At 48.6% G+C, this 21,294-nt stretch overlaps 1 protein-coding gene across 3 annotated transcripts; it reads left to right on the top strand.

Annotated features, from left to right (window-relative positions):
- Positions 1-2,833: 2,833 nt before the first annotated feature.
- On the top strand, positions 2,834-20,094 carry LOC135828476 (uncharacterized). 3 transcript variants are annotated; one of them, XM_065340920.1, is made up of 5 exons: positions 2,834-3,635; positions 14,258-14,707; positions 15,680-15,823; positions 16,252-17,250; positions 18,600-20,094. In XM_065340920.1, exons 1-5 carry the CDS (start codon positions 3,473-3,475, stop codon positions 18,929-18,931), a joined length of 2,088 nt encoding a protein of 695 aa, XP_065196992.1. In that variant the 5' UTR covers positions 2,834-3,472; the 3' UTR covers positions 18,932-20,094. The 3 variants fall into 3 exon arrangements, with proteins under 3 accessions (XP_065196992.1, XP_065196993.1, XP_065196994.1); XM_065340921.1 differs by lacking the exon at positions 2,834-3,635 and adding an exon at positions 9,778-10,201; XM_065340922.1 differs by lacking the exon at positions 2,834-3,635 and adding an exon at positions 13,961-14,077.
- Positions 20,095-21,294: the final 1,200 nt, after the last annotated feature.

Here is a 21,294-nt window from a genome sequence, read left to right as displayed (position 1 = left end):
TGGATTTACTCATAGTTCAACCACAAGTACATGCATTGTGAAATTGTGTATTTACCGCCATATTGCCAGGTGCGTGTTTACCACCATAATATTATTATGAATAAAATACTCGTCAGATCTTGTTTCTCAAAAAAACAAAAAAACATGCATTGTGACAGACATCTCACAAAGATTCATCCAGTGTACCATGGTGTACTGAACGTGCTCAGATACTGCTTTATCGGTCTGACCCCCCCCCCTCCCCCGTCAGATCGTTGCACAACAATACAATACATGATTGTATATCACAGAGGCAGTGCACCTTGATCTGCAATTGTGCTCAAATGCCCGTAGTGGACAGAGCGCAGTGCGCAAGAGGTGCACGAAAGGAAGTAAAAATTAATAGGACTGTTTCGTTGTTACTCAGAGTTTCATGGCAAACACCAATCCTCAGACAACAGAAAAAGCGCAGGTATATGAAGGCAAGCAGAGGAGATAACGAAACAACGAAACCGCCCTATTGTACTTCCTTTTGTGTACCTCTTGCGTACATGTACATGTACATCATAATAAAATTATTATAATGACTATGCACACTGTACATCTTCATCTTGTCAGGTTACGACCAACAGAATGAGTGGCAGGTGGAGGCTAACCAAACCCTTGAGCATCTGCTTCGTAGTAAGAAAATGTTCATGATGGAATTTCCTCTGATTACCCCCCCCCCCCCCCTCCGCATTCTAACCCTCGTAACTCTGTAATAATCAGCTCGCATTTGAATCCTTTCCTCCATGCAAGGACCATGGATTATGCAGCACACAGGGCACGTCTTCTATGGACTCCAATGATAACCTACAAGACGTTGACGCGATCACTCAGTTGCAGGCTGCTTGTGCATGTACTGCTCCTGTGAATCTGCACTGCAGTGTTGTCCGTTGCAGTGTTGTCCGTTTGACTTCTAGGTGGTTCCTTTTGGCGTTGCGCTAGCTGCGCTAGGGGTTCGTGTTCAGCATGTAGCTCAGATGGTCAGAGCATTGCTGATGACAAGCAACCCGGCGGGTCTGGCATTTGTTCTCTTTTCAGGCAGTTCACTTCCCTGACTGACCATTTGAATTTCGGACATTAAGCAAGGTTTAAATACGTCATTAGTTTCAGGGAAAGACGCAAACGGGAAAATGCTGAAGGCCAAAATTGACTGTCACCACCAGGACTCGAACCAGGGCGTGACCATCGCTTATGGCCAGCGATGCTCTGCCACTACGCTACATGTACATGCACACATAATTATGACATAATGTTATAAGATTATTTACTCTGGGGCAGGGAAAAAGACCCAAGTGCCATCAGTATGTGTGGCACGTGTTGTGAGCTGCCTTTGGAGTGAAACATCTGTCAGCGCCTTCTGGGTTCTGCCTGGTCCCATAGCTCACATGGTTAGAGCATTGTTCATGACAAATAAGTAGAACACTCAATTGAAATGTAATGTTGAGCACAAAAGCTTCACAAGAAACCGTTACCTAAATGGCCTACCAGCGTGCAAAGGCGAAGTCACGCCTTTGCCCGTGTCAGCACAGCCGGCGGCAATATGCTGCAAAGGGGCTACAAAAAAAGAGGGAAACACCACTGCTTCCTGTACATTGAAGACTTCAAGTTACACTGTACTAGGCCAGTGAAACATGTCTTGCTTGACCGTTCAAAGGGATGTTCTAAATACATGTACATGTACATCGTTTGGTCTCTGTGACCAGGTGGTCTTCTTAATTCTTATCCAGTGTCAGTTGACTGCATGCAAGCAGCATCCCTTCCCCCGCCCCGGCTTGGTCCTCGTTGCAGTGGTCCTCTGGGACCTGGCCGCTGGGACAGGTGGTCGCCCTGACAGAGAGTTTGTTGTACATGTACATGTATTAATATTATCCAGTCTTGTTGGTTCTCCCTTGTAGTTAGAGTTTACCCAACGACATTTAAAAAAAGCATTGCATTGTGAAAATTAACAGGATTGGTTCAGTGATAAAGGACGTACATGTACAAGCAATACATGTTTGGATTACCAGTACTGAAATCACGTGCTGTGTCACCAGCAACGTCTCCAATGACGCACTCGGCTCTGCAGCGTCCGCATCAGCGCCTGTGCTGTGTCATTTCGTGGTGGCCCGTCAAGGAAATGGCTAACGTTTGCGATCCGAAAATGGACAGCCATTGGCAACATGTACGGGAATATCTGACTGTTGTCCTGTAGACTGTCAAATCAATCCAAGGATATGGTCCTCAAGGGCCCAACAATTACATGTATGTAGCTTTGCATGCTGCCGCTTCTCCAGCTAGTTTTTGGTAGCAAGCCAGTCGCCCAGAGGCTGAAACATTCCCTCACTCCTGTTGTATTTGATCTTTCATTTCAGTCTGCACAGTACCCGTCCTTTGTACTCTGCTGACAGGAATTCATTAGCTGCGTGCATGTGCTTTGACGTAGCGGCCATTGACTCATGCGGGTATTGCCCAGCACTCCCTGTATTCTGAAGCGAGTGACAGTCTTGGGGAAATCCCCTCCAATATCCCTGTAGTGCGACCTCGAAACTGGCAGGTTTCGCAGCTCGGCTGCTTTTACAGTACAGATGTGCGGAATATTTTATGTGCGGAATCGTCGCAAGGCTGTTGTTGTTGAGAGTGGCAGACGTACACACACGTCGCCACACTAGCGCTACATCACATGGGGTCACCTGGTCACAGCGTTATGACCAGTGGCAGTGACGAGCGAGGTCGAGGTGCCACCGTGACAGTGATTCCTATCAGTATCAGTGATGCTCAACTAGACTACATGTAACTGCCGCGCTGAGTGATGGGAGCTATCGGGAAAGCGTCTCATGTGATTCACGTCGACTTCGTGCAGCCTGTTGTAAAATGAACACCACACACAATGCTCAAATCAAAAATACCTTTGTCCTCGGCAAAGTGCGAACAGAATACTAGTAATGGCTAGGGAGTCAGATTGCATCCTCTGCGACGGACAACGAGCAGACTATAAACACTGAACTGAACGTGACGCGGTTGTCTTGTTTCTTGTTTGTTGTGTTTGCTGTGCCCGGCCAAGCGATTTCTTCCGTCCTGGTAAATCTAGCGGGGCTGTGTATCGCTGCGTCCTCTGGAGTCTGGTACCCACTGTCTCTGCACGCTGCATCTATTTGGCTGAATGAAAACCCTAAACGTTGGATGTGTGGTTTCAAGCTGTTGCTAGCATTACGGATATTGGTTGACTGAAGCTGTAGTGCTTGCAGGGTGCGCCCGATATTGTCTCCTCCAGCTCTCTTCACCCTAGCGAGGCATCTCCCGGCAGACGTGCGAGTTGTTTTTGCTTTTTCACTACGTCTTCGCACACCACCAGCTCAGACAAGAGTACCAACTGCACGGCAAACCAGGACAGGAGTGGTGCAAGAGCTCTGTGAAGGCTGTCTAGCGCGAAGAGTGCGTGAGCGGAGGCAGGGGCGAAGCTGATCGAGTGATGGCAACTGTGGCTCTGCAGCGACCAATGCCAGCAACTGCGTGCGGAGGTGTTGTTGGAAGCGGCAAAAGTGCGCCTGGCAGAGCAGGAGAGCGTTCAATTCTTGCCAGCAGCAACGCTAACAGCTCACAGCGCTCGTCCGTGGTTGCTGTCCGCAATACTGGTAAGTAATAGTTACTCATAGAGTCATAAAATACCAACGTACTCATCTAGCAGTGAGTTACACGATTCTTGCATTGAGAGTTTTGAACTACAACTCAATGTACATGTACATGTAAGTAACGTAAACAAAGTCTAGCGGACTGTGATGTAGGCCAATGACCGGCTTTGCTGCGGACTCTTCTCATGGCGTACACACGCACGCACGCACATTGGCACACATGCACAAACACGCACACACACACACACACACACACACACACACGCACACACACACACACACAGGGCACAACAGTCGAAGTTAGTTATTACTCACCCATGAGGCATGATACACAGAGTGAAGGAGTGCTGTGGGCCTGGAGCTCTGCACTGCAGATAATGCTCTGACATGTAAACTCGAGTAAGAACTGGCCAGGTATTTGGTCTTAATTTGACCACTTTTCGTCGCAGGTTGTATTTGAGGTACATGGCATACACACGTATGTCCAAAACTGTGTAATTGTCTGCATTACCACTCCCTTCGTTCTCAGTGGGGGTTTTCCCCGGAGAAGGGAAGATTTTTTTACTCAATTCCACAGAATCATCAGATGCTGGACATGGGGGGGGGGGGGGGGGGGCATTAACTTTGATAGTAGGGACTGCACACTGACCCCCGACTACGCTAAAGCTGCTCCTGACGGACACACACATACATGTACATGGAGCAAGGGGGGCCCGGGGGTGCAGACACCCTCCACACACCCCCCCCCCCCTGCACCCCCTATTTTCTGCCGACAGATTTGAAAATCTGAGTAGACAATCGTGTACCTGTGCTTGGCTGCACATGTAATAAATATACGCATATTGGGCACCCTGTTAGAAGATACACAATCTCATGACAGCTGGGTGTTTGGACCTTGTTAGGCCTAATCAGCGGAGCGCAGGGTGATTGGCCGAGCCAATCGCAATCAAGTCTAGCGAATAACAAAGCATTCTTTAAACTGACCCAAACCAACAAAGTCAGAGCGGTCTAACTACAACTGATAAACACAGCAAGCTCTGCACTGAGGCAGGTGACTTTGCGAGGGAGCGTGAAAATATTATTGTAAATACCATACTCGCACGATTAGAGTTCACATGGCATCCCCCCCCCCCCCTCCGGATTCATTTGATAGCCAGTCATGGACATCTACATCTGCATGTACATGACATTGTATTTATGAAGGTTAGTGATTCTCATCGACTTGTGCGAAAGACATCGTCGTAGACAGGTGTCTAAAGCGCGATGCATCACTTCTGCCCATGGAGCTGCGACGGCTTGCGATGCAGAGAAACGATTCCCAATTGCATTGCTTGTCGGGCCTCTATAGACCGTGGTTTCAAGAAAGAGGTTCCCCCTGATTTCACATCTTCGTCATATGACTAAAGTTGTGTGGAAAGTGATCATGGCATGTGGACAGTGGAAGTAACATGGCCCACATCACGTGACCCATAGATGCAAAGATACTGTATAATGGAGTAAAAACGAACATGGCTATCCTACATTGATGCGGTCATGTGATGGATATGAAGAAACGTCATGCATGGGCCCAAACTGGCTCGAAACATGCTACTGGAACACACCATTTGAGTCAACCCTTTTGGCCAAAAGAATCCAACCTGCTAGGCGAATGTTCCCTGTCACGTTCCGTTTCAATTTTGTTATGCATGGTCCAAAACCCCATCTGAGGGCCGCAGGAGCAGCATGAGCCCTGGCGCTGCTTTCACCTAACCGATTGGATTTAACTCGGACGGAGAGCCAAGAATTAAAATTAAAAAGAGAGGACCATGAGTTTACAAGTTTGACTCCTGCTGTATCCTGCTTATAGTTAGTGTTGGACAAAACGGATAACTTGTAAACTTTTAAAAAGGTCCTCTCCTTTCTTAAACTTTCATCGGATGTCTTTGGCCATTACTGTAGTACCCATGTTCTGACAGGGTAGGGTTATTTATTATCACAAGTGCCATCCTCAGGCAGGACAGTCAGTGATCGCCGTACTGTTGGGCATGCCAGTATATACATGAACATGTTCATGTATATACTGGCAACTGAAATCCGACCCCCTGAGCGGTGGTCTCACATCGCAAAGAATGTGAACCCACCGCTCAGGGGGTCGGATTTCATTTGCCAGCAGTGTACAATCACGTACATGTACATGTATGTAAGGGGAAAGAGGGTAGGTGCTGCTCATGATGTGTTACTGGTCTTACCCAGTATTATATATACAGCCATGTACACGTACATGTATACTAGCAATGTACAGCAGTTCCTATTCCGCTCTGCTCCTGCAGTCTCACTCAGGGTCGCTTCAAATGTTACGATGATTAATGCTTATGACTGTATTCCAGGCTCTCGCCTCTTGACTTGAGTGGTGGCTGATTACCATGCACTTAGCAAGACGAGACTTAGCCACTGATGATATTTATTGGTGTGAGGATCTGACCATGACCAAGTAATTAGTTTCAATGCACTCCTGCCGTGACTAAGCATAACGTACCTTGGCTACTGTGGGGTATGGACGCTGTGTACATGGTAACTGGTCGTGCCAGCACCTGTTCAGAGCCGCCCTACCGCAGCCACTGTCTTGCTAAAGGGGGCGCACAAGTGACTGGACATTGGGACTTCTGGGGACTCTGATCTGCCCATTGAAAACGACATTTTTCCCGAGAAAACCAATGAAAGACCTCTCTAGTCCAAGAGGCCTGTGACACGAGTAGAAATCTGGCTGAATGGCCGAATATGGCGATACGACTTTAAGGCAAGGCCAAAGCAAACATCAGGCGACAGCCTAGCATCACAGCAGGCTGCCCCGCCAGGGCCTTGATATCCAAGTGAAGATGTTTAATTAACCTCAGGATGAGGAAGATGTGATCAAAGTGAGGCTTTTGTATGATTTCCGCAATCGATAAAATGAAGACAATCATCGTCGCAACATTAGCAACGGACGGACTCTACGCCACAAAAATGATACGGGCAAAACGGACGAGATTTTCAACTGCCAGGAGTCATATGGCTCAACCCTTGGCATACATTCAAGCGTTGTCTGGGGTAGTGCATGGTCGGTTGGTTGGTTGGCGTGCGTATATTTCAGTTAACGAACGAACACTTGTATAAACACTCCGTTTAGAGAAGAAGCCCCGAAAGAGAAGAAGCCCCGAAACGTGAAGTACTCCTTCCCGGAAATGTTCTCTCCACTTTAAAGAGAAAGTTTGCAAGAAATACGACAATGCAGGAACAAGCCGGATGCCTTGGGTTTTAGACGTTTTTTGTCCCTGTCAATACTCACTATTAAGTTGTGAACATCACAAAACTCAGCCATCGCTTTTACAAGTTTTGTCCTATATGTAACGAGAGAGCTTGGAAGCTCAGGGCCCTACGCTATGCTTTTTTGCCTTGATGACCTAGACAAAAAAAAGCATAGGGATGTTATAAATTCTTTAAAAAAATCCTTTTTTTTTAAGACATGACCTGGGATTCGAACCCGCACTATCGCGCGCCCTGCATGCATCCCCCGGTACACTTCGCATACATACTAATTCTTCCAAGTTGTTTCACATTGTGATCTTGCATTTGAAAGCCCTATTTGAATATGCTGTATGTGGCCAGCCGTCTTTGATGGCACGGTACGGTAGGGGATAGGTACAGGACAGGTACGATCGAGGGTAATACGACACCGTCTCCCGTACCGTACCATCAAACACAGCTGGCCACATGCAGCCGCCCGCAATATTCAAATAGGGCTTTCAAACGCAAGATAATAACGTGAAGCAACTTGGAAGAATGGGTATGAATGCGAAGTGTATGGGGGAATGCATGTAGGGCGATAGTGCGGGTTCGAATCCCAGGATATGCCTGAAAAAAAAATAGGAGAATTCAAAAATTTATAACATCCTATGCTTTTTTGCCGTCAGATACGGATAGCGCCAGGCGTGACACAAACAAACACACAAACAAACACCAAATTAAAGCTGTGTGGACCCTGGCTAGCGCCAGACGTTACTGAAGCCAGACGTTACTGAAGTAACGTCTTCTGCATAGCTACGGGAATAAATAAGTATTTTTGACTGCACGGTGTTGAAGTCAGGAAAGGAACGCAGCTGTAGAACGCAGCTGTATACGATAAAAATGATCAGCTGTAGCACCTACTCCACTTTCATGTTTATGTATGTATGTCATTCGGATCTTCCCAAGTTGTACATTGTACTGTTGAGATACCGAATTCAAATAGATCAATATGCAATACCATACCATACCATACCATACCATACCGTATACCTGGTATACGACCTACATGACTGTGCACTTGCCAGGGCCTGCTAGTGGAGGATTCTGCGATCAAGTAACGTACTTACTAGTAGTTTAGAGAATTCGAATCCGATCCCTGCACTGTAAGCTCTGCATCAGTGAATAGGCACCGGCGGATTCTGCTCGAAAAGGTGGCAGATTCTGCTCGAAAAGCAGTAAAATTGGCAGAACCATACAAACCTTATGGCGGGCAATTCCTCGAATTCTGCTCCTTTTTTTATCCACATACCAAACATGCATGAAACTTACCAGAAAAAGTACCGAATTCTGCCAATTTTTCTGCCGGCAGAATCCGCTGAACCCTACCAATGAACTACCGGTAGTAGTTGCGGCTATGATGTCCACTAACACCACCAGTTACTTGACAATCAGCTCGTGCGATAACAGTCCACGACACTGTGACCGACGGTACTGACGCTGTGCAATTACATGTCTCTGCCAATCAGCTCCCTCCTTGGTCCTTTATTTCGGCTATCAATTCATCCTTGGCTCTCCATCTGCGTCCAACATTGTACGGGCACCATAATAATAATTAATAACATTAAGCGAGGGTCCCTGGTTCGAGTCCTGGTGGTGACAGTCAATTTTTTCTTCAGACTTTTCCCGTTTGTCTCTTTCCCTCAAAACCAGTCAATATTATTATTATAATGGAATTGGACGACTCACTGATCTGCATTTTTTTATTTTATTTATTTATTTTTTTATCACAATGCACATACCTACGGAAGAAGTATCATCTCTACTTTGCATATCACGACCTGGAGCTGTACAGTATGGCATCGGTGAACTAAATGAACAGTGAATGTTGACTGGGTTTATATGACATTGTAGAATCGGACGAAAGCTCGATCTTCAGCGTTCAACTCGGGATCGACTACCATCATGCGACAATGGCGTCACTAATAATGTATCATAACGGCCCTCTTTTACGGTCAAGATATGGCTTCACTAAAATAAAATTAATAGTATCGTCATGGTTCTGAGTTCGGACAGTGCGGGACAATGGTGCCTCCAGGATCTATGTGCCAGTGGGTGAAGCGGCATTATCCCAATTGAATGATCTCAACCCGATCGTCGAGTCCAACAGTCAACACCAGACCAGAACTGGCGCGTCGCAGAGGGCTCTAGATGCATGCCTTCTCAGTTGTCATGTCAAGGCGGGTTGCGCTGCACTTCAGTCTCTACTGGGCGAAACTAACCCAGGTTTGATAATACCGCGGCATGATGCAATTATTACTGACACGGTCGCCATTCATCACCACCATTAGGATTACTTCTAATACATGTGCGTGTCGTACAATCATGTACGTCGTGTATGTATTAATAGTCCGCCCAACTGGCTATTATGCAAAGAGAAGGAGAGACTGTGTGGAGAGACTGTGTGGTATAAACACTTCGACCGAGATCATCACCGTCCTGCACGTTCCTACAACCCGGACCCGTCGACACTAACCACAGCCGAGATAAACCTTATTCACGTTCAAGGTAGGTCTGCAGCACTGGCTGATCCATCAGTTGTATTGTTCCAAGTCTTTTGCGTTGCATTCCACAGACAGTCAGCTGCTGGCGGTACCAGGCGCAACACCTCTTCACTTCAGCCATTTGTTATGCATCAGTTTTTCCTGGGAAATCACGTGAGGCGAGGAGAAGTAGTTTCTGTAGTTCTGCCTTCGCCTCCTGCACTACACTACAGCGGGATTCGCACGGAGTCAGTCATGTGTGAGTGTTTATGTGTGTGCGCGTGAGTTACTGACAAATCTAATACGGACGACCGCCAGGGTTCCAAAGGACTCACCAGCGGTTCAGTCGCCGCGCTGAACGTACTACTAGTATCTGGCAGGCGCACGCCGGTCCAGACTGAAAATGACATGCCCCGTCGAGCCTGGCCACCGTTTGTGTCAGGTTGCGGCGAATGCCCAGGCGGAAAACTGTCCTCAGCCGGACTCGAATGAATGCTATGGTTCTGTCTCATGCTGTACCCCCACCTGCTAGGCTCCCTTTCACTCGAAAACATAGGTGCCCTAAATGCTCCTATTCTCAACAGCGGCAGAAATCTCTTCCAAAGAATACAACGAACACTTTCGAAGCAATTCTTGTTCTGCAATAGGCTTACAAGGTCGCTACTGCAATCGTTTAGCAGCGCAGTTCATGTTCTCCTGTAGCTCCGAAGCGAAGGCTACCCGTGACGATCTCTCGAAGCCAGAGCCACGTGGCGGTCTGAGTTGGATGCGATACCATTGTGTGGGGTAAGTGTTTGGTCACAGAGATTGGAAAACAATAATAGTTTGTGCCGAGCAAAGGCAATCAGGACGTCATTTCGCCGATTGCCTAGCCGGAGACATCGCCACAACACATTCATTCATCCCGGAGGCGGACTGGGGTAACTGCCTGGACACGACTCTACTTATCATTTTCGGCTCGCAAACCCAACTTTTGTTCGCGCCCGCTTGAGAGAAAGACAACGTGCCGACGGGAAAATCGCAAGAGAGTCTGGTAGGGAACACGCCAGAGTCGATGCCGTAGCTCGAAAGGAAAATAGGAATCCAGAGGTTAGCTTTCTCCAGTAGTGAAAGCTTGGAGTACGTTGACGGACGGCCGACGGTCCGCGGTTACGCGCGACGGAGACTCATATGATTATCCTATACTCTTGTTCGTGAGTCGGAAAATTTTGTTCTCTAAGCAAGCTATGAAAACCGGTTTGGGGAGACTGCATCCAGTCCCTGGGCATTAGATAATGGATGTACATAGACGTGTAAAGAAAGATGCAACGAGTTGTAACTATAACAGTTCTTCATGTGTGTACTCATCTACTGTGTACAAGCACTTGTAACGCAGAACCCTGTTAGTAAGCGTGATTAAAATCTCCTTTGATAAAACCGTGATCTTTTCGTTGGTCAGCTCTGAACGAAATTCATATGTTGAACTCTCTCCTGGGCGGCTTTTCGTGCAACAAAGGGGAGCATTTCTCCAAGGGGGTTGTTTGGATTCCTCCCTGCAGTCAAAGAGGCAAAGGTGACGGACAAAAGAAGAGAAGCCTGGATTACACCTCGCTCAAAAAATCCTATGGGGTCCCCAACCCTGTCTGGCCATAATAATTATTATGATCTGAGTTGTACAAGGCTCTCCATAGGCATAAGCCTGTTCTGCTTGGAAGATTCTCCTTCAGGGATGCCGCCAGCTTGAACTTGAAAAAGGTGTACCTTAGCTAGTTTCAAAAAGAGGACCAAAAGTTTACAAGACTTAGTTATCCGTTTTGTCCAACACTAACGGTTATAAGCAGAATACTGTTGAGTCAAAAATGTGCAACAGTATTCTGCTTAACATAATTATATAGTTATAACCGTTAGAGTTGGACAAAATGGACAACTTGTAAACTTTTGGTCCTCTTTTTGAATTTTAATCCTTGGCTCTGCATCCGAGTTTAATCTTAGCTAGTTTGTGTATTATTTGTACTACAGTACTTTCGTGTGCCGATAACTGGGGTTTGGAGTCGTAGCCTAAGTTACGCCGTTCTTATTTGTCATGTACAAGTCGATGCTGCACAGTTGAGTCGCAGGTGTAGAATCTGAATGGTATGCTGTGCTGGTTGAGGTCCTGGCCTGTTCGTTCTTCGGCGCTCCTCCGTTCTTGGGCCGCCCGACAGCATTGTAATATCCGTCAATGCGCACCTGAAGTGAGACCTTGGTAATGTAGCTGTCTATCGGCATCCGTACTCAATTGTAGTGGCAGTGAAACAGTACAGTCTGAGGCGCGTCTGCCTCAGCATTAGACTGTATTCACAGCCACTTTATCTCCTTTTTCTTCCTGTTGTATAATTACTATCCGGCATGTATTCACCGCCATATTGCCAGGTGCTTGTTTACCACCATATGAATAAAATATTCTCCTCAAAAAAAATTGAAAAAGCACGGTAGTAGCCTACAGTATTGTCGCCTGCCGGAGAACTGGGGAGGGGGGGGGTGATTGCCATGCTGCCGGCGCAGATTGTGCCGTGCGCATGCGCTGTGCTCTCGTCCAACCCACAGCGGATGTACCTTGATGCTGGCAACAAAGCGCCTTGGTGTGAACGGTCCATTGAGAGTGACCGCAAGCACAACGCGTTTCGCCTCTCGGAGAAACTTCTCCACGTGCGCCCTTGGAGTTACGGCCACTGCATCGAGCTTCGTTGCTGACAAGTCCATTCGCAGCTGAGCTAGCCTAGGCCATTCTTATTTATTTTAGTTTTGAGGATCTCCCGGAGGCGATGGCCTGTATATTTTCATGTACTGCAGTCTGTACATGGTTGAATCACCGTGTGTACGTTGGTATGCCGTGCTTGGTGAAATCTTACCCTGTTCGTTTTTTTGGCACCCAACAGTTCTGTAGTCTGTTGTGCCTGGGAGCAGACACTACATTTTGCCTACTGGTGCTGGGCGGTGGACTCGTACATTGTGCATTGTACAGTGGCACTGTCGATTTTGAATCAGAGTGCTCAGGACTTCAAGGGGGCGCATGGTCCGTGCTATGTTGCTTTAGCTGCAGCCCAGCATTGCACTTGCTACATAGAGGTATCCGTGTGTGGCTCTATACAATCCAGTCCTATGGCCAGAGCAATGGTTGGTAAGGACCTCAATTGAATGGCCAGAGTGCAGGCGATAGGAGCTTATGAGATGGCCGCCGCGCATGCTCAAAGTCAGTCAACGTTGCTGTCAAATGGATCTCTAATCGCGTTTGCTAGCTGTTGCTATGCCTCCCTCCTCCATCAGCCTTACTTCAAGTGCATTTTCAGGCTGAGGTTGTTCAAGGTGTTCTTCAGGATGTGTCAGAATTTGCTGTCTGTGTTTTCCCCAAATCTAAGTGGACCAGCCTCGTGGCCTTTCTGCTCCAGGCAAGTTGTCACAGGGCACCTGTGTGGCGGCCATCTTGGGGATACGAACTGACACGTGCTGTGATGTAATGCCTCGTCTCCGGTACAAAACCTCTTGATCGAGCTACCTTACGTCGAACCGCATCTCGCCAGAACGGCGCCAAGCATTGTGCTCATGTGTCAAATGCAATGTATTCTCGCTGACGCGTTAGATCTTATATACCAGGTCTATTCGAGTAATAATTATAGCAATGATGAGTGCAAATGCGTGCAAGAGGCATGTATGGAGTAGTAATCATACTGGCCGAAGTTTTGAAAACATCACTTCACTTTGCTCTAGCTAGGCTTGCACTGTACATGTATACTCATACGTCGTTTATCCGGGCGGTCCGGGACAGGGGGGGGGGGGGTAACTTTGAAATATCCGTCACTCCGGATCATGTACATTTTCATGGGGAAAGGCCGTAGGTATGGCATGCGATGTCGCTATTTCAACAAAAAGCGACAAAAGAGAAGAAATATGTCCGCAAAAGTCGCCCGAAGGGTGCCCAGTAGACCGAAATGCCCGTAACTTCGGGATCCGGATAACCGAGGTATGAGAGCATCAGTAAGGCACTTGCTTGCCGCGGGCCCTGAAGGAGACATACGGCCAGCAGGCAGGCTGTAGCAACTCGCCGGGTCTGAACAGTGATTAGTTCTATGATTGATTTGGTTGGTCATGCGTTGACAGCCTGGCTGGCTGTTGCTATTGAAACTTTTCAATTTTCCTTGACGGATGGCGCCAACCGTCAAGTTTGGCATGTTCGGCAAGCGTTCAATTACCACCAGTTCCTTGTGCGGGCTGTCGATGTTGCAGAGTTGCACGTGCTTCACTGTTAACGAACTTGCGCATCAACTGGAACTGGCATCACTGATCTTCAATCGGCGGTGAGGTGTACGCCTGCTGAAAGTTTCTCGAATGCATGCGTGTATTTGAGCCGAGGTCAACTCCAACTTTCTCTCCATTTCTCTACTAGACTAGTGATCGAGCTCTTGCTCAGCGAGGTGCTCGTTGTAACTTTCTAGCATTCTTGAGCACGGAAAGCAGGAAAGGAACATGTTAAGTGGCTGCTGACCGTGGATTTCATTCAATGGTGCCGTGCCAGCTAATGTTGGCACCAATGTTATTAAATTTTGTAGACCGGCCCGATGAGCACCAGTAAGAAAAAAGCAGTGTGAAGCAATCTAAAATTGGCGGCCCCAATAGGCGCCCTTGTATGCCTATCCCGATTACATGGTGAGGCTAGATGACTTGGACTCGGGTGTTTTTCGGAACACACTGTCGGTCACTCAGAAAGGCGACCTGATTGAGCCGTGCACAATTTTCATTGACTTGGAGGTGGTTCAGCTGCCGCGAACCCCCTCATACTGATCCGTCTTTCCTATTCGCTCTGTCCTCGTGTCTATTTGCTTGCAGACTATTGGCTAGAGCGGCACGCCAAATCGGTGTCCCGCCTAGTCAGCCAGGAGTGTCGCGAGAAGAGACAGAGCCGTGAAGACGGCACACGCGCAGAAGACCGAACAAGCACGGGCAAGGACACCACCAACAAGAGTGACACTAGCGCTCACCACGGAGAGGAAACTCCGATGCTGTCTGACGCTGCACTCGACGCCAACACTGCGAAGAGCACCAGCGCGGTGGTTGTCGCCAGTCCGATGAGCAGCGCCGAGAATGCACAGCGAGCGGCAAAGCTGAACGCCACTGCAGCCGCCGCTCCGTCACGCACCGACTCTGAGGCATCCTTGTACGACGAGTGGACGCGATATCCGTCACTGCTCTCGGAAGGCATCGGCGCTTTGAGGACCCTGACGGATGAAGCGTGTGAGCAAAGCGCCTGGCTTTGGAACAGTGACTTCTCCCTACCAGGCAAGTCATAGAACTTTAGCGAAAACACTCCTTTCTCCAAAATTTTGAACGACGCTTCACACAGCTTCATTGCAGTTGAATAGTTTTCAGGCAACCTGCCTGATTTCTGATGATGGTCATGAAGACCGAAACGTTGAAACGATACTTCTAATGGATTGTTGTGTGAAATGCAGTGCTCTCTTGAGTGTATTAAAGCAGGTTGCCTGCAAACTATTCAACTCCTTTCTCCTTTCGCTAAAATTGCTAAGATCTCACCGACGCTAAAATTAGGCGTTTTACAGTACTCAGTGTGTAGAGACACGCTGCGGAATATTTCCGGTTTCATCATGACCATACTTCATATGCAGCTGTGCGTCATGTACGTGCATGTGCATGTATCTAGCAGTATGCATGCATGCACGCTCCGTGCTGCATGTGGTACATTGGCGGTATAAACTCTACAGGTCGTTGTTGCTGCTCCTTGTCCTTTGTTCATGTTGACAATATGGACTGTTCCTTGTTTTTCCCTGACGAGGGTTTTTTTGAGAGTACGGAAGTGAAGTTAAAAAAAGGAAAGGAAAGTTCGCACATCCGCGTTACCATCGGCTAGTTCGGAAGTACTGGCCTTTTGATACCGTAAGCTACCTAAATCCAGCGAAAACCTTTAAAAATAAGAATGAAAAATGAACTAATGAATAAGAAGAAAAGAGGACCAAAGAGCTACAAGTTACACTATAGTATCCACTTACACCACCAGTTACTTCACAATCAGCTTTGTAAAGTTGGTCTGTGTCGTGCAATGTTATCGCATGAGCTGATTGTAAAGTAACTGGTGGTGTTAGTGGATATTACAGCGTAACTTGTAGCTCTTTGGTTCTCTCTTTTCTTATAAGTTAGTCCTTGGCTCTCCACGCGAGTCTAAAAATGGACTAGGCACACATTTGTTTACCCTGGTCACTCACAGGTGTATTGTATGTTGGTTGCCATCCACAGATTCGCCAGACTCCAGTCTCGAGGATCGGCATGACAACGAGATAGCGCGGGAGCTGCACGAGAAGTTCTTGCCGATGATGACGGACAACGATGACGCGATCCTGAAGGAGATTGTCGAAGCCTCGGGACAGCCGGGAAACCTAGGTACTGTATTTCCCCGATAATAAGTCGCAAGTCGCACTTGATTATAAGCCGCAGCCCATTTTCAGGTCTGAGCCAAATTGTATCAATTCATTCACATAAGTAAGAAGTCATACTCACTTGTAGGTCGCAACCCCTTCTTTGCTCTTGAAGTTTAGTGTAAAAAGGTGTGACTTATATCCGGGGAGATACGGTAAGTGTCCGGTCCCCATCCCACCGTTACAAGAAAGGCCTTGGTGTGCGTAATCCTGGCTTGATAGCCTACCCTCCAGACAACTATTTCACTCCTTCGTGCCTCATTGGTAGAGGTCGATGCAAGAAGTTGTTACGAACTGTTGACTTTGGAAGGAATTCTGCCATCCCGCTTGCATCAAAATAATGTACTTGAGGATTTATGCGACTATTCTATTGCTCTCTTCCGCTGCTTTTAGACTTCTCCAAACTAGCCGCTGATCTTCTCGTTGGTACGTATCACGGCGGGGACAATGATGACGATAGCTCAAGTAGTGGGGAGGAGGACGACGATGACGAGGATGATGCCAACGGTGACGACAAAGTGGCTCGCAAGAGTGTCAACGCCGGCAGCGAATCGGACAGCGACGTGTCATCGGGCAGCAGCGGGGAGGACGATGACGACACATCGGATATGAGCGACTACAATGACGACGACAGCGAAGTGTGCAACGGCACCCCACCGTCAGACACGAGCACTGCTACACATAGCAATACTGAACCGCAAGCACCATCGCTCCTTAAGACTGTACTCTCCACCGGGCCCCGATGCCAGGACTATCATGCCAGTCAACAGCACTCTCACATGCCATACGCAGGCAGCATGCAGAGCAACCAACAGCATTTCATGCCTCCCAGCGGTAGCTTGCCAGCAACGCACACCCTCGCGGACGAAGAGGAGCGTCCGGTGGGCGTGTTCTCCATGGCGACACACGGAACGTCTCTGCCTCCACGGTCCGCGCTCAACCCCAACGTTCACCTGATCCCGCACCAGAACTTCCCGCACCCGGGCTCCGTCATCGGCAACAAGCCGCATACGCCATACTTCACGCCGCCTCTCTTCTTCCACTCCGTCTCGTCGTCTGCCGTCGCTAGCGCCTCGGCAGCCGCCCTCGCACCCAGCCACTTCATGATGCAGAACTGCCGGCAGCAGCCGCAGGTCATCATGGCAGCGGAAAACGTCGCCGCTGCCGCTCGTTTTCACTTCGACAACGACAACGCGTCCGAAGAGGGTCTGTGCGAGGACGCCGCCAGCAGCATCGGCAACAATGACGCTGTGCTAGATGAGAACGAAGATGATGCGGATCAGCAGGATGATGAGGAGGATGACGACGAAGATGATGGTGGAGCGACGGGGGCAGCAGCGGCCACCAAGTCTGTCAATGTGCGGCGCAACACGGTCGACCCTAGCCACAGACGTGAGTACCGACGACGGATGCGATGAGAGTTGTTGCTCGAAGATTGCGGGTGCTGCGTGCAAGGCTGTGTGCACAGTGTGCTCAAGGGGTGCTCACAATGCGTTGATCAGAGCGGTACTTTCGGGTCATGTGTGGCTTCAGGGACGTCGGAAGGCCGTCTAGGGTGGTACGGTCAGCCACCTGAAGTACAATTTACTCGTGGGGTTGGGTGGCTCCTCTGAGCACGAATCAGTGCCTTTTTATTAGGGGTGAAACAATTATACCGAGTACTCGAGTACTCGCTCGGATTTTTCAAAAATAATCGTACTCGGAATAAATCAGAGTACTCGTTCATACATGGTGCATGCATTTATCACAGAAATCTGCAGTTTCAGAGCAGCAGTCGGCAGATATTGAGGTGCAGACTGTGTGGTGAACATTTGTTCACGAGTAGAGAGAGCCCAAATGACCCACGAACCGATATACCCGAGAAAAATGACTGCTACTCGGTTCAATCAGGGTTGTATCATGTGATTTTAAGGGCCTTGGTGTGCAATTTTTAGGAGATAAAGAATACTCGAATACTCAAATATTCAATCGGAGAAAATCAGAGTACTCGAACTCGGGATCTCAGTGCCAACTTTCACCCCTACTTTTTCTTGATTCCCAGGGTAGATCTGCCATGCCCGTGACAAATAGTGGTACGGTTAATATCGTAGTGACCGTAGCGTGTCCGACGCCCCTGGGCTTACCCGGTGTGCCTGACCCAGAGGCTCAGTCCCGTTGATAATTGAGCATCTTGATCCGGAAAGGGGGCTTATGTCATTTTTGAGCATGTTGAGTTATCTATACCCTGGCATTGCTGTATCCCACTGGATCACTCTGTAAAAAACCTGGGTCCAAAATCTTTATCTTTCACAGAGCTATGGAACTATACATCGCTTTATGCGGAAAACTCAACTTTCAAAATGCATTTTTCTCAATACTGCGCAAAACGACATAACTCTTCGGATCTAGTGGCTCAATTGTTATGCGCATTTCCGCATTGAGGTGTGACAGAATAATGCTCAATCCACAGCTTCGCTTGTGCTGAGTAGCATGAATGAGAGGGGAGAGGAGAAAAAGCGGCAAAGCAATAAAACAATCCCATTATGGATGGAGACAAGAAAGCCATAATATGCATAAGATCCCACAAACAGCAACAGATTTGTGTGGATATAGTTTGATTTGTCAAAGCTGGCTATGTGCGACCCATTCATCAACGCTAAAAGGAAACAATCATATTGTGTGTATACATGTGTGTGTGTGTGTGTGTGTCTGTCTGTCTGTCTGTGTGGACATTTGTTCTTGTGTTGTGCTGCCCTGGGCAGACTCGATACCGACGCAGATGCAGCTGTGGGAGTACATCCTGCACATCCTGGAGCTGGGCAAGTTCCGGCAGTGCATCAACTGGATCAACCCGCAGCTCGGCTCGCTGCGCATCCACGACTCGGTACGCCTGGGCAAGCAATGGGGAATCTACCGCCACAAGACCAAGATGAACTACGACAAGATGAGCAGGGCCATGCGCTACTATTACAAGCGCAACATCTTCGTCAAGATCGAGGGACGCCTGGTCTACCAGTTCTCTGAGCCGGTCATGCGGCAGGTGCGCGGCTATCGGAAACGCATGCGTCGCGGCGCCAGCAGCAGGCGCACCTAGGGCACGACGACACGCCGTACACTGGAATTATCGTTCCGAGTGTGCTGCATCTGCTGCTGCTGCTGTCCGGCTGCTGCCTGACTTGAGGAAAGCCCGCCGATGCATGCCGATTGCAAAGCACCCTGTGCAGGGACGCATCATAGCACACAGGGTGTTCAGGTGCAGTGGCATATCAGTGATCCTGCTCACCAATTCTTGGATGCCCCGATTCCATATGCAGGCTGTCAAGGCTCGGCGACTTGTTTTTGCTCCGAGATTGATATCATGACTTGAGCCCCCACCACCACCGCCGCCGCCACCACCACTAACCTCGATATCAACCCTAGCAATCACCCTTACCCCGTTTCTTTCTTGGACCACTATCCTTGATTACGTAGACAAGGGATGCGCACATGTGCAGCAAATTGCCACGTGCTCTCAAACATTGCCTGTGCAAGAGTGCACACCACTTATCATACCGTACCACTTAGGATGCCGATTGAAAAATTTTGCCGGACCTTTTTCGAAATATTTGAACAGGCGGCGAGGTGAAAACCGTCGCAACATGTCGCTTCAGCTGATTCTGTTCATTGCTGGACCTTTTTCGAAATGTTTTCTTTTTTTTTCTCTTTCAAAAGCAGCTGCTCAGGCTTCCCTGAACATCTCATGATTTAAAATGTGCATTCCTGGTGCATATTGCGCTGAAGAATGTGTGCATATCCTGTCCCACTCTGCTTCCCACCACCAATGGTGCGATGCGAAATCTCTGGACCATAGCACTCTGCTACTGTGAGCTTCAGCCTCATCAATAGCATTTTTCTGATGCTTTTTTTCCCCCCCCCCAGGTGCTCTAGCACTAGAATTTAGAAACATTAGCACCCGATTTCGGTTTATGCTTTATAGGCACTACATGTACAGTGCAGGCAACTGAAATCCGACCCCCTGAGCGGTGGGTTCACATTCTTTCCGATGTGAGCGCACCGCTCAGAGGGTCGGATTTCAGTTGCCAGCACTGCACCTTCTTCTTTTTTAATCACAGTTGAGCCTAAACTCCCTTTTCGTTTCCTTTCGTGAAGCCATTCGCAACGGGTATCTTACCCCGTATTCCTATACCTTGGGGAACTGTGTGTGCTACTCCCTACGCACCAACCTCTTCCTCATAATACTGGTACCTTGCACCTAGATTTCGGCTGTGGCAGCTGTTTATGATGTGGTTACCACCATTGCGGTATTTCAGTGGCCGCCCAAACGACTAGTCTAAGTAAGCCGTGTGCCTCTGAACTCCTGGCGGCACAGCGCTGAATGAGAATGTTGTGCAACATGGAAGACGATCTGATAGTGCCAGTAGTACACGGAACCATCGCGTACAGGCACATGTGCAATGTACATGCTAATAACATTGGGTCAACGAGTCCCTCAGCCCCCTCCCCCGCCTGCTCTAATGCCTGGACCCTACCCCATACATGTGTGAATGAAAGATGCGAGCCTGAAAGACCCTCCCCCCCCCCCCTCCTCTCCTCACCCTCCCAGCATGTATCCTGAAGGTTTGAAAGTTCTGGCCAGAGAAATCCAACCTCATGGATAAAGTAGCACCTCGTCCGAGTGCACAGACCAGTACGCGTAGTGCTAGTGCTGCGTGGCGCCCGGCACTATATTTCTCATGAGGTTGGATTTACTTGGCCAGTATTGTAGAATCCTGATGTTTGTGCTAATCAAGCCGTAGTATTATGATCTCTTGGCACCGGCAGCAGGCAGTGCAGCCCCATGCCCTGGGCCATGCAGACTCACGCCCAAGTCACTCGCCCTCTACACCGCAGCACGGTCAACACTAAGTCCACAGAACGGTTGCGAACGGCCAGCCCAGGAGACCAGGCCATGCGCCAGACCACAATGCAGAGCCAGCAGGATCGGCTCGAAAGCAGAGAGTCGTGAAATACGGATTTTGGGACTCCCTTGTCCAGACCGTGTACGTGTACATGAATGTGGATGCCCGGTTTGCGGTCGGAGTTGTCCGGTAGATTTCCGGGGTCTGAAAGGAAAGCCGATTTCTTGGTGTAATGATCGCGCAAAACAGGCAAGACTTTGTAAACAAGACACACTCATCTTTCAAAGATGAAGCTCAGTGTCTCCGGAGAGGTACGAGTGACCCTGATGAAGTTTTCCCCAGGGGCTTACAGAATATGGCAGCTGACTGGCTACAAATGACCGCCGGAAGCTGTCCAATTCAAGCTTGGGCGGTTAGAACACCAGGACACTTTAGCAGTTCTGATTGTTTGTTTGTAGATACATGTAAATGTATCATAATCTTATTCTAGGACCCCGGATCTGGTGGGTGAGATGGCTTTATTCGATTCAGGTTGTGCGTGCTTCCCCTAGCTGCATCT

This window comes from Sycon ciliatum, chromosome 12 (genome assembly GCF_964019385.1).
Source record: "Sycon ciliatum chromosome 12, ocSycCili1.1, whole genome shotgun sequence".
Lineage (NCBI taxonomy): Eukaryota > Metazoa > Porifera > Calcarea > Leucosolenida > Sycettidae > Sycon > Sycon ciliatum.
The sequence above is the reverse complement of the archived record's forward strand: the minus strand, read 5'-3'. Positions and strand labels throughout refer to the sequence as shown.